This window comes from Neolamprologus multifasciatus, chromosome 16 (genome assembly GCF_963576455.1).
Source record: "Neolamprologus multifasciatus chromosome 16, fNeoMul1.2, whole genome shotgun sequence".
NCBI lineage: Eukaryota > Metazoa > Chordata > Actinopteri > Cichliformes > Cichlidae > Neolamprologus > Neolamprologus multifasciatus.
This window is the reverse complement of record NC_140454.1, coordinates 32,504,592-32,518,685: the sequence shown is the minus strand read 5'-3', so window position 1 is coordinate 32,518,685 and position 14,094 is coordinate 32,504,592. Positions and strand designations below refer to the sequence as shown.

The following is a 14,094-nucleotide window of genomic DNA, read 5'->3' as shown; positions in this document are numbered from 1 at the left end:
AGTTGAAATAAAGTTTATTTTTCGTACTCCTGTGCGTGTTGTCTCTGCTTCTGGGTCCAGCTTGTGTACTGAACTTCGGTTCATGACACAGATCAGCTCAAGCTTGTGTCCTGAGGATGACAACGAGTTCTGCACTCCCAGGAGCTCCACAGTCACCAGATCTCAATCCACTGGAGCACCTTTTAGATGTGGTGAACAACATGTTCACATCACAGATGTGCAGCTGAAGCAGCTGCGTGATGCTATCGTGTCAAAATGGCCCGACGTCTCTGAGGAATCTTTCCGTTTTGAATCTACCAATGTTGAGATAAGGGTCACTGTAGAAGCAGGCCGTGTCTGATAGTTTGACCTATAATATAACTTGTCAGTGAAACATATAAAATGGATTTCAATGTGAAGCTTGGATTAATTGTTTGACATTTACCTGAACAGCTGCTGCTGCCAAATAAAAAATAAAAAACCCCTCAGTACAGCTAGTCCTTTTTCTTTTTACGTTGCTTTTAACATTAACAATCTGTTCTGTCCAAGAACTCCAGTAAAGTATGAGAGTGAAGAACAGAGACTGGGCTCCTGTTTCTGAGCGAAACTTTAAATTGCTCATCAAAAAATTGGAAACAATTAGAGATAATGTTTTAGGATTTAGGAATTTCAGGAGTGGGACCAAGGCTCCAAACACACCCCTTCTGGGTCTTATCTATATATGACCCCCCAGTTCTACAAGATGTTCGTTCTCATTTTCGTGCCCCACCCTCCCCCCTTTTTTTCTTTCACTTCTTCAGTTGTCATTAGTACATCGGGATCTGCCAGGCGAGACGTCGCTACCGATGGAGACAAACTCAGACCTCCATGAAATGATAAAGTTATGTTAATCTTCCTACTATGAAGTAAAGTGTTTTATTTCTGAAACATTTTTACAACTGTCTTTGTGCTATTTGAGGTAAATAATGCTGTTTTAATAATTCTCCGTGGTTAAACAAGTGGGAGAACTTTAAATCTTTGTGAGCCATATTTTTATCTTCACACTCACCAGAAGTATCTCTACTTTTAAGATTAGGCTTAAAACCTTCCTTTTTGCTAAAGCATATAGTTAGGGCTGGACCAGGTGACCCTGAATCCTCCCTTAGTTATGCTGCAATAGATGTAGGCTGCCGGGGGATTCCCATGATGCATTGAGTCTTTCCTTTCCAGTCACCTTTCTCACTCACTATGTATTAACAGACCTCTCTGTATTGAATCGTATCTGTTATTAATCTTTGTCTCTCTTCCACAGCATGTCTTTATCCTGTCTTCCTTCTCTCACCCCAACCGGTCGCAGCAGATGGCCGCCCCTCCCTGAGCCTGGTTCTGCCGGAGGTTTCTTCCTGTTAAAAGGGAGTTTTTCCTTCCCACTGTCGCCAAAGTGCTGCTCATAGGGGGTCATATGATTGTTGGGCTTTTCTCTGTATCTATGAAGCGCCTTGAGGCGACATTTGTTGTGATTTGGCGCTATATAAATAAAATTGAATTGAATTGAATTGAATAGAAGTGAAATAAGCCACAGTGTGTGAGAGAAATTTATTGGCAATGTTTTGAGAGCTAGATTGGCAGCATTTTTTCATTGGGGTTCTAACGCCTGCATCAAGCATCATCAGCCATAGTTAATCTTATTCTAACACTTTACTGGCTCCTAACTACTCTATTCTAACTAATGAGGGAAACAAAGTGGGAAAATGAAACAGATGGGATAGAAAAGAACAGACACACGCTGCCCTTCATGGATTTAGGAAGTGTAATTCCACTTTAGAGAGAAAAAAAAAAGAAATTAACCTGAGCACAGAACCGTGACCTACCGTCTTTGCAGTGGTAGTCCACAGACAGGTAGCTCTTCAGCTGAGGACAAGGGTCAGCAAAGGAGTTCGCAACGTCAGCGATCTGGCAGACCTGTCGGCCGTGGCAACGAGCTGGGAATCACAGAAGAATATGATTAGCTGCTGCTAGCACACACTGTCACATGCGCACACACATGTACGCTCCAGTGGTTTCAGCAGTGGGAAAAGTTTTGCATATGTTCATATCTTAGTTCATGCTTTGACGACAATATGCTTCTTAGCTACCAAAATCAAAGGCAAATAAATCCCTTCAAGCTCACCCACAGAGAGGGGCTTCATAATCTTGAGACGCTAAACAATATAAAAAGAGTTGAGATTATACTTATGGTTTGTAGAAATGAACAATATCAACATTTTAATGCAGCGACCGGACTGCAAGAGAAACAGCAGCACTGATGTGTGCCGACATGCTGTGTTCATATCACATTTTTTAATCATAATTATCCATCCATCCATTGTCCAATTCAAGGTTAAAGGGGTGCTGTCTCAGGGCAAAAGACGGGGTACCCTGACAGTCTGTATCAGGACTAACACAGCTGCTCACATTCATGCTGAGGGCCAATTTAAAATCATCGAAAACTTCCAAATGTGTGTGTATTTACTGCAAATGTTAGTTATGCCAATATAACTACAACAAGAATATAGCCAGTATATTTTTTGCCGTGTACACATCTACTATTTGGCTTTATCAAAGATCAATGGCCTAAAACGTTGATTCTGTTTATCTGGACGTAACGTTTTCAGCGGGAGAAACGTCACTCGCCCAGGTGACGTCTTCAGTCTCAGCTGACTGCAAGTTTCCAACATTGTAAACAGTACATTTGTACAATAACTGAAACTAGCACCACTGAATGAACAATGGGCTGTGAGGTCAGTTTCATGATCATTAATATGTAAATTGTCATTACCATTGATCAGCAACTACTGATCAAAGATCATTGATCCATGGCCATGAGTACCATTCACAGAGAGTAGGGGAATGGCTGCAACACAGCATTGTAAGACGGTGACAGATGGACCCTCAGGCCCTTCCTCGATTCAGAGATGGTCTTTCCCTTTTCACGTAATTGGCCTCCTTGACTCTGTGCTCAAACCAGCATTGCTCCCTGTCCGGGATGTTACATCCTCATCACTGAAAGAGTGTCCACTGGCCTGTAGGTGTAAATAGACTGCAGAGTCCTGGCCTGATGAGGCAGCTCTTCTGTGTTGTGCCAACCGCTTCACCGGATGTTGTTTGGTTTCCCAGATGTATAAATCATGGCAATCCTCCTGGCACTTAACAGCGTACACTATGTTACTCACCAGATTCTTGAAGGTTCATTCAGTGGTGCTAGTTTCAGTCATTGTGCAAATGTACTGTTTATAGGGTTGGAAACTTGCAGTCATCCGAGACTGAAGAAGTCACCTGGATGAATGATGAGAAGTTTCTCGTCACTCAAAACGCTACGTCCAGATGAACAGAATCACCTTTTGGAATTTACTTACCTGGATGATTGAGCATGCATCAAGACAAAGACTAAACGGTTTTTAAATCCTGCTCTTCACATACAAGATCTTGAATTTTCAGGCCCCATCTTATCTTAATGACCTTGTAGTACCATATCACCCTATTAGAGCACTTCGCTCTCACACCGCAGGCCTACTTGTTGTTCCTAGAGTATTTAAAAGTAGAATGGGAGGCAGAGCCTTCAGTTTTCAGGCCCCTCTTCTGTGGAACCAGCTTCCAGTTTGGATTCAGGAGACAGACACTATCTCTACTTTCAAGATTAGGCTTCAAACTTTCCTTTTTGCTAAAGCATATAGTTAGGGCTGGACCAGGTGACCCTGAATCCTCCCTTAGTTATGCTGCAATAGATGTAGGCTGCTGGGGGACTCCCATGATGCACTGGGTGTTTCTTCTTCAGTCACCTTTGTTCACTCTCTATCTGTTTATACACCTCACTGCATTTAATGATTAGTTGTTATTATTAATAATCTCTGGCTCTCTTCCACTGTGTGTCTTTGTCCTGCCTCTTTCCTTTCACCCCAAACTGCTTGCGTCAGTTTTTCCTTCCCACTGTTACCAAGTGCTTGCTCACAGGGGCTCACGTGATTGTTGAGGTTTTCGCTGTATACATTTATCTGACAATATAAAACAGTTTGAGGTGATTGTTATCATGATTTGGTACTATACAAATAAAACTAAATTGAATTAAATTGAAGAAAATCTTTATAGATAGCCTGTCTTAAAAAGATGATTTGATTGGACCATATCTGGTTTCTGGTTGTTCTAAATTTGACAAGGAATACCAGAAGGCTTACCAGACTTATGGACGTGGAAATTATGCTGTAAAAATAGCCAGTAAAGCCTGATAAAAGGCAATGTTTGTTTGCATTAGTTGAGTGAAAGCCGTGAATATTCCAAACTGATACTTTGAATGGTGGTCTGCAGTTAGTCAGTCAGTTTAGCTGAGGCACATCCGCAGCATAGTAGATAAAAGGTGGGACAGTGCCTGGTACTAATCCATATGTAGAAATGTGCTTTTTATTGTATGTGTTTAAGGATTTTGTACGTCACTAAAGATGCTATAGAGTGGATGTGCAGTTTAAAAAGGTGCTCCAAACCACAATGCATGCTGGAAAGTCCTCCCAGTGCCCGAACAGGATGAAATGGAATCAACGTTAAACGATGACAAACGCCTGCTTCAGTCATCAGTTAAATTCAAAAGTCAATATTTACTCTGATAGATGGAAATCATCTATGTATCTTTACTGACAATTAAGCTTTTAAGCCATTATTGTTTGCGTTCTTACGTAAATGTCCCGATGGGCAATTATCTTTACAAAGAAGGGGCTCCAGTGAGACAGTGTGTTCTTTGTGATGTAAGAGATAAAGCTTCTATGTGGCTAGAATTTCACCACAGTTTTCATTCATGCAGAACCTTTTATAAGGCGCCAGTGTTTGTTTTCCTACCCGAGTTCAGCAGGTTTAATGAGAGGGACCATTATGACGCTATGATTACTGTGCAGATTAGATCGCTCGCACATAAATTAGAATTACAAGATCAACAATGAAATAATGATGAAGTTATCTCTGTAGTTGCTGCACTCAGACGCCATTTGACCGTGTTTTACCTGTAATTGATTCTACAGCGTCCGCCCAGCCGCACTCATGTTGTGGGGATGCTGGTGGAGCGAACTTGGATCGACAGTAATGAATACTCTTACGACCGTAGAAGCCACCGTCTATCATCAACACCTGACCCGAACCACACTGCAGAGTGGTGTTACGACCCTCACACACAATGGTTCTCCCAGACTCTGAAAAGATTACAAGGCAGTGTAAATGTAATTCTTCATATGGAGTGATTCAGTGTGCAACACAGTCTTCGTCAGAATACTTACCAAACTGGCAAATAAAACGACGTTTTTTGCTGCAGTTGTTTCTGGCCTCCCAGTGAAAGCCCGAGTTTCTCAGGACGTAGCCACAAGCTGCTCCAGGCTCTGGACTGCTCACCCACTTTGAATATGTGGCAGGTGAACCATCGAGCCAAGAGAGATGACCTGATGATGCAAAAAAGCCAAAAAGCCCACTGATGAACATACACGCATCAATAATGCATATAGAGCAGAGCTCATTCAGTTTCTGTTACCATTTGGAGCTTACAAAAAGTTGCTAACCCGGTGGGTGTAAGTTGTTGTTTTTTTAAGTGTACTTTATATTTTTACTTTGTGCAGAATTCTCAATCAGTGTGTTATATGAAGCCATTTCTCTCTATGCTGTGAAAATCTCAGTGGGAACAAATTTACCATAATTTGTCAGACTGCTGTTTTCCTAGCTCTTTGTATTGTGCCGTGATTAATCTGAGCATTCTCCACCATCCGAGATACAGAATTGATTTTCTGATTGATTTTCTAACCACAGGAGAAGAGAGCATTATCAGTGCAGTAAGAAAAAGACGTCTTTGGTCGTTTAGTTTTGGAACTGATGCACAGTTTGTCCATGCAAACGTTTTGTTGTTAATGTTTGATTTAAAGTCATCAGTTAGAGGTCTGCTGGGAAATATCCACCAACAATAAAAATAAGTGAGACTTCTTACCTTCAGCAGATGGTGCCACACCAAACCAAAAGTCTTCCTTAGCGTCCATGTGTCTCTCAAGGAAGTATTGGGTGTCCTCGTCAGGGATAAAAGCAAGGTGTCCTCCATTCCCCTCACACCAAGCTTGAGCACTGAAGAAAGAGCGCCGGATACCCACAAATTCAAAGCAAGAGCTCCCGAAAGCCCTTTGGTGTTCTGGACAGGTGACATTTGTCTCATTTTCAGCCAAAGAGTGACAGCTGAGTGTCATCCAGATCAGCAGGTGCAAAATTGCCTGGCACATCCGTTCTGCTCTCACCTCCGAAATCAAAAGTAAGTCTCACTAGTTCTCTTTTATCTTTTCTTGGAGGTTTCAGGTCTGAACTGATGTTTTTATACACAACCGAGTGACATCCTACAGCTGAGCGTGTCTGACAGAAGCACCGCTCACACACCCTTTTGTAGTTACTGTAGAACACTGTTGACATACTATCCTAGCTTTAGAACCAACGAATGCATTTGCGTTTGTTACATAAACAGGAACAAAAGGGAATATGAAACTGATTACACAGTACTTACAAAAAAAATGCAAGCCTTGTAAGTCTGAAGGTTTACACGACGAGGCATCGCTATGTTAAAGAAAAACAAACAATTAAATTATGTTTTACTTTATTTTTTTTAGTTAAATAGTTTCTTTTCACCCACTGATGAAACTTTTTTTAAAGTACACACACGTGTGTGTGTGTGTGTGTGTGTGTGTGTGTGTGTGTGCGTATTTGTCTTAAAAGAATCTCACTCTACAAAGACAGAAAAATGTCAACCTTATTTTATATTTGTCTCTGCAGTAGTTACAACTGATATAAGAAAGTGTTTTTCACTGTGATGAATCCAGAGATAATTATTATCCTGCTGCACATTTCATCCCAAATCTGTTCGTAAACCATTCAGCTCATAGTTCTTCATCCACTTTCTAGTCTTTATCCACTCTATGTTGTCACACTTTTTCAGCAAATGGCTCTAAAAACCATGTTACAGTATGTTCTGTAGTTGCATGTTCTGAAGCATTTAGCAGCTACAGTAACTATGTTACATTTTAACCTCCTAAGACCCGAACTCTTCCACGGCAGCATTTTTAATTTCTCTTTGATATTTGAGCATATTGGGACCTGATGAATGTAAAAACAAAGAATTACCCGATTCTATTTATTTTTTTTGCTTGATTTTTGTTTCTAAGAAAAATGCAAGCCACATATGAGGATATTCATTTAAAATGTTGATAGAACAGAAGCAGTATAATGTTCTTGTAAGTGGATATCAGGTCCAAAATTGAGTATTTTGGTCTAAATAACCCAAAATATGATGTCCACATATGTGGACGGCAGGTCCTAGGAGGTTAATAGCGCCTGTCCGTCCAGTTTTTTTTTTTTTCTTTCTTTTACAAACCTGAGTATGTCTTTGACACAGGAAAACCACGGGATATTTTTCACAGTAGCTTGGATCAATTGGGTGGACTAAAAGCAGCGCTCCTCTTTGAATAACAAAAAACAACACGACACGAACGAAGAATGACAGGACACTCGGATCCTTCAGGATGTAAAATGAAATGCTGCTCTATCTATCTATCCATCCATCCATCCATCCATTATCCCTGAATCCTGGGATGGGTATCAATGCCCTTTACTAAAACTGTTTCTGGGCAGGTTTTTCTGTGTGATGGTGCACATCATCTTTCTAACTATCACTGGGGAGTGCTGTTATTGTGGCTGGTGACACATGAACACCAAGACCCAAGGTTTTGTGGTTTACCTTCCACTGGTTTGAGTATTGTGGCTGATCAATGTTACCTGTTAAAGAGCAATAAAGACCTTCAGCTGTGATAAAGCGAGAACTGTTTCTGAAAAGATGCACTAATATTTTATATTAAACTGAGGCTTACTTTAGAGTAGCTCCCAAGGATGTTACTCATTCCCATAAGGAGAGCTGAATGTACAGTAAGGTTAGATCTTTCTTTCTTGTTGAAAAAGAAGGATTGCTCATCTTCTTCTTACCGCACATTTTATATTGGAATTTTTTTTTTATTCAGGAAGATAGTCTTGAAAGTAAAACTGCAATTTATAAAGAAGGTCGGGTACAATAAATATCTCCTTTCTATTTAAGCTGTTGCATCTGCCTTTTTTTTTAAACGTTCTTATGAGTCACTTTTATGTATTACTTGGGATGCTGCACAAACATCTTTCCTCACAATTAATTTTATCTCCACAGTTGCACCTATGGCGAGTCTTCCTCACCCCCTTTCTTTCACCTCGTTTCTGTTCATCTTTCATTGTGAATCTGTGTTACTGCCCTAGCATGTGTCCTTCTAATATGCTTCATTTAATCCTTGATGGCTTTTCATTACAAATGCGTCACTGAACCATTACAAAAGGCTTGTTTGTAGTGATTCACTGCTGCGAGCTAAAAATTCTGTGTTTACATCCTGGTCATGTGTGAGCAGTAGTCATGGGCACCTGCAGCCACTTTTTGTTTGCTTTGTAAAAGGCTTTTAGCCACTTAGAACAACAAAAGAGCGGCTTTGTTTTCAGAATGAATGAGATCCTGCGACTCTGCTGCAGTGATTCGATCTGTGGAGCTTGGTTCTGCCACGAGTCAGAGATACCTGAACGTCTTCTGTGTAGGTTGTTTTATTGTTTTATCATTCACCCAATTAATGCAATCATCTTCTAAGAACACAAACAGAAAACATGGAAACACAATGAGTCATGAGCAAGTTTTCCTACCAAATTATGGCAGGTAAATTCAACCTGGTAAACCTGGTTCTGAAGTTTATTTTGGACTTTTGAACACACCAAAGCAAGCTAATGCAACCAGCTGACAGGGTCTAAAGTTGAAATTCAAATATTGAGACAAACCAGCAGTTTCTTGTATACAACATCGGAAGTAGCAGCTGCAGTTTTTTACCTTTCATGACCTTTCATAATCATTTTTTATGTTTAATTAAATATAGAGACCTCCTGTCTCCATATAAATAGAAAATAAATAAATAAAAACAATAATAGAACTAATCAGGCCAAATTTTTCTCAAATAACTCGGAGAAATTAAATGTAAAATGTATTCCAAACAAAAAACTTGGTTGTCAGGAGGTTAAAAAATTAGCTTTTTAAATGTCAAAACTTTTTGTAGCTCAACGCCTAATGCTCAATACTGCCTGGCCGTTAAGAATGGAAGCCGTGTTCAATAACAGATGGATGTGGATGTTCTTGAACCTCTAGACCATAGGTGTCAAACTCTGGCCAAATTTGGCCCGCAGCCTAATTACATTTGGCCCGTGAAGCCATACCAAATTACTATTAGAGCTGGCCTACTGGTATTATACAGCTAATATATATATTGTTTAGTATTAAGCTTTGCTTGTTCCATATTCAGTTTTCCAGCAAAACTTATTTGAGTCCATAAGAAAAGATTCATTCTTATATCTGGAGGAAGATTTTTTTTCAATAAATATTAATGTTAGCCCGCGACTTTGTTCCAATTTTGAATTTTGGCCCACTGTGTATTTGAGTTTGACACCCCTGCTGTAGACTAAGAAATGGAAATGAAACACTTTAGTAAAAGTGGGCACAAGAGCCAATAATAAAGATTTTTCCAATTCTGCCAGGAACAAAGCCATTTCACCTGACAGCTGATGACATAAATCCGTGTGTGGAGGTCAGCAGGTTTATTCCATGAGCTGAAATGTCGTGTCGTGCTTCACATTTCATGTCTTCAGTTCAGCCTTAAAAAAAAAAAAACTGCAAAAGGACAACTGGGTGTTAAAAACACTAGAAGTTTAAGAAGAAGCCTACATCACAAAAATGATAGATTTGATGTTATTATTTTTTAAATAGAGAAATAAAATATTTTGAGAAATGATTTCAGTTGTAATTCTTTTTTTTATCTTGGCCTTTTCTTCCAATGTGTTTTTCTCTCTTTTTTGCCGTCTGCTGTTTGCTTGATTCTGTTGACTTTTGTGCCTGTTTAAGGTTACTTCCTGTTGCATTTTTTAATGCGCATTTCTGTGTTTTAACCTTCCTCCTTTGTTTCTTTTCCCAGCCTTGCTTTTATCTTAATTGACCTGTTTCCTATTATCTTTATTAGTGCTTATGTATCTGTCTGCCACCTGCACCCAAATACTTCCTCTTGTCATCTTCTGGCTTCTCTACTTTATTTTTTTCCCTTATTTATCTGAATGGACTTTTGTATTGCACATTTTTTTTAAATGAATTGTTTTGGAATTGAATGTTTTGCTTTTTCAAGCTATGCATTTATGTTAACTAAGCACATTATTTTTCAGTGATTCCAAACACACTGCCAGTGCAACAAAACCAAAAGCCTACCAGGATGGAAAAGCATGCAATGGAGCACTGCCAGTCATGGATTGGAGTCCCCAGATCCTGGACATCAACATTACTGAAGCAGTGTGGAATCATCTTGACAGAGATAAGATAAAAAGGAAACCAACATTCAAATAAGAGCCACGAATGTTTTCAAGGAACTTTTCAAGAAACTATTCTTGAAGATTACTTAAAGAAATGACAAGAATCCTTGTCTGAGACAGTTCTTACTTTATTGAGGACTAAAGATAGGCTGCTGACCTTTATCCACATTAGAATTATACAAACGGTGTTTATGCCTAATGTCGTCTACTGTCATGCATGTTTTCACATATTTAAAAAAAAATTCAGTGCAACTTTTTTCCTATTTTCTGTCACAAAATTTGAGAAAATTTCTATTCTAGGTATTAGTTATTGTTTCTATCATATCTGCTCCCTCTTCAGCACGTTTGCAGCACCTTTAAGGAAAACTGCCATTCAGTTGACATTCGGTATATCTCTTTTAAACCCACAGATGTTTCTAAGCTGCAGTCCTGAATAGGTGTTTAGACACTGTTAAAAGTTGGATAGTTCACAACTTTCTCCAACTTAATGAAAAAATGTTATTGATAAGTCCTGGTTTGAGCCCCTGACAGAGTTATGGTCCCCCTGCAACAACTGCTAAATTGTCTCTCAGGCGCCTTGGGGTAATTTAGAAATATGGTATCTAACCAGATTCTTACTCTGGATGGCATTACCTTGGCCTCCAGTAACACTGTGAGGAACCTTGGAGTCATTTTTGACCAGGACATGTCCTTCAACGCACACATTAAACAAATATGTAAGACTGCGTTCTTCCATTTGCGCAACATCTCTAAAATTAGAAATATCCTGTCTCAGAGTGACGCTGAAAAACTAGTTCATGCATTTATTACTTCCAGGCTGGACTACTGCAATTCATTATTATCAGGATGTCCAAAAAACTTACTGAAAAGCCTTCAGTTAATCCAAAATGCTGCAGCAAGAGTACTGACAGGGACTAGAAAGAGAGAGCATATTTCTCCTGTTTTGGCTTCCCTTCATTGGCTTCCTGTTAAATCCAGAATTGAATTCAAAATCCTGCTCCTCACATACAAGGTCTTAAATAATCAGGCCCCATCTTATCTTAATGACCTTGTAGTACCATATCACCCTATTAGAGCACTTCGCTCTCGCTCTGCAGGCCTACTTGTTGTTCCTAGAGTATTTAAAAGTAGAATGGGAGGCAGAGCCTTCAGTTTTCAGGCCCCTCTTCTGTGGAACCAGCTTCCAGTTTGGATTCAGGAGACAGACACTATCTCTACTTTTAAGATTAGGCTTATGCTGTCCTCGCCCTGAGTCTCTTAGTTTCACCAGCTAGACAGCGAGATAACGATGCTCCAATAACCAGACTTATTTCCTTTTTGTGCTGATTTATTGAAGAATGGCCTCTGACCATTGCCTTCTCTTTGACCATCGTAAAACTGAAAGTACAAAATACTGTATTAGCTAACTAACATTGAAAACTAGCTTGTTACACTCTTACAACAAGCTAACAAGATAAAACTTTCAAATGTACAAATTATCGAACCATTTTTACACAAAACAAAAGATAATAATTATTTTATCGACACTCATACTTACAGACATATCTTGTCCAAGGCAACAACATTTTAAGGTCCGTATTAGCTTAAAACAATAACCTTACGGTATCACTTTCCGCCATCTTTTATTTCTTCTTCACGTTCTCATTTTTCCTTTCCCAAAGTAACCGAACCCATATCACAAAGCAGCCACTAGAGGGAGCTCTAGGGCAGTTTACAACTCTAATATCCCATTTAAGTTATAAAAGGCAGAACACTCCCCGCCTGGTACAATATAATTGTGCCACTACAACAAACTTTTCTAATAAACCTTTTGAACAGTTTAGGGCTATTTCAAACACTTATTTATCACTTGATAAAAGCAAAACCTTATCAGCGATGGGTCTCAAAAACACTTTTTCATTTCCATCCTTCACAGTCTTTACTTCTGCTTTTCGAACCTTATTGTCCTTGCTCTCAAATGTTCTTACAACTTTTCCCATGGACCAGTCATTTCTGTGTGCGAGAGCATCTTTCAATAACACAACATCACCAACTTTTATGTTTGTTTTATCATCAGTCCATTTTCTCCTTTGCTGTAGTGTTGAAAGATATTCACTTTTCCACTGTTTCCAAAAAGAGTCTGCCAAACACTGTACTTGCTTCCATTGCTTTGAGTAGAGGTCTGGCGGTCCAAAGCTTCCTGTTGGTGCAGATAATGCATTGACCTTTTGTGTAAGGAGCATTGCTGGAGTGAGAAGGTTTGGTTTGTCTGGATCTGTTGAGACTGGTACAAGTGGTCTTGCATTCATTATTGCCATTACTTCTGCCATGAATGTACTTAACACTTCATGCGTTAGTTGGACATGTACGGCTTTCAACAGAATACCATCTAGGATGCGCCTTGCTACTCCAATAAGTCTCTCCCACGATCCACCCATGTGTGACGAGTGTGGGGGATTAAACAGCCATGTGCATCCTTTCTCTTGCAGGTATGAGTTTAGTTCTGTGTCCTTGTGATCAATTTGCAACTCATTGCATGCTCCAACAAAATTTGTACCTCTATCAGATCTGAGTATTTGAGCAGGTCCACGGATGCAAAAAAATCTCCTCAGCGCATTGATGAAGCTGGATGTTGACATTGTTTCAATGAGCTCAATGTGCACAGCTCTCGTGGACATGCAGGTGAAAAGCACAGCCCAGCGTTTACTGTCTGCACTCCCTCCTCTGGTGCGACGTGTGGTGACCGTCCAGGGTCCAAAGACATCCAGTCCTACACTAGTGAACGGTGGCATTGGTGTCAGCCTGTCCACGGGTAAATCTGCCATTTTTTGGGTCTGAAGTCGTCCTCGAAGCTTTCGACAAAGAACACACTTGTAAATAACAGAAGAGACGAGCCGTTTACTGCCAATAATCCAAAATCCAGCACCTCTGAGCGCTCCGTCTGTTAGGTGACGCCCCTGATGTGCTACCTTCTCATGATAGTATCTAATAAGAAGGATGGCTATATGATGAGCATTTGGGATTATGAGTGGATGTTTCTCATCTTTTGTTAGGTTAGCAGGTGCCAATCGACCTCCTAGTCTGAGGAGCCCATCTTCATCAATAACTGGATTTAATCTTTGAAGACAGCTTTGTTTTGGAAGTGGCTGATTTTCTTTTATGCATCTGTACTCTTCTTTGAACGTTTCACTTTGTACTGTGTGAATTATGAACTTTGCTGCTTTAGACGCTTCATCTGCGGTGTTAGTTTCACTGAAACACTTCCAGCCTTTACCTTCTGTGTTTGTTTTCTTGAATGATGCTGCCACACGCTTCAGTGATGCAATAGTGCGACACAATCTCATCCAATGAGAGAATCTTTCAAAACGGCATGGCTCTAGCTGTGTTACTGAGGCTTTGGTAACAAAACTTGTTATATCAGGTCTGATCTCTGCATCTGTGTCAGGATCTTTTGAGCGCTTGTAAGTGTCTCAACAGCTTCTTCCACTGTTGCTGTGGATGCGAGACCATCATCAACATAAAAATGTCTCATTACAAACTGCTTTGCATCATGTCCGTGCTCTTCTTCTCCCTTGACTGCGGCACGCCTCATACAATAAATAGCCACAGCTGGGGAAGGGCTATTCCCAAAAACATGAACCCTCATTCTATAGTCACAAATACCTTGGTCGGGATCATTATCTTCATACCAAAGGAATCTCAGATAATCCCTAT

General features: G+C 40.0%; 2 protein-coding genes across 2 annotated transcripts in view; both read right to left on the bottom strand.

Annotated features, from left to right (window-relative positions):
- Positions 1–6,620, bottom strand: part of LOC146501119 (polycystin-1-like protein 2) — a 48,802-nt gene extending 42,182 nt beyond the window's left edge. Inside the window, 4 exon segments of the mRNA XM_085136561.1 lie at positions 1,830–1,940; positions 4,983–5,168; positions 5,253–5,411; positions 5,948–6,620. Coding sequence (XP_084992687.1) covers positions 1,830–1,940; positions 4,983–5,168; positions 5,253–5,411; positions 5,948–6,230 — 739 coding nt within the window. The 5' untranslated portion in view covers positions 6,231–6,620.
- Positions 6,621–11,638: 5,018 nt separating this feature from the next.
- LOC146501118 (uncharacterized) lies at positions 11,639–13,821 on the bottom strand. The gene has a single exon (XM_085136036.1). The coding sequence runs from the start codon at positions 13,722–13,724 to the stop codon at positions 12,240–12,242; it is 1,485 nt and encodes a 494-aa protein (XP_084992162.1). The 5' UTR covers positions 13,725–13,821; the 3' UTR covers positions 11,639–12,239.
- Positions 13,822–14,094: the final 273 nt, after the last annotated feature.

Excerpts from the sequence above, each read along its gene's own strand:
- LOC146501118 (XM_085136036.1), bottom strand. The coding sequence starts at position 13,724 with ATGAGATTGTGTCGCACTATTGCATCACTGAAGCGTGTGGCAGCATCA.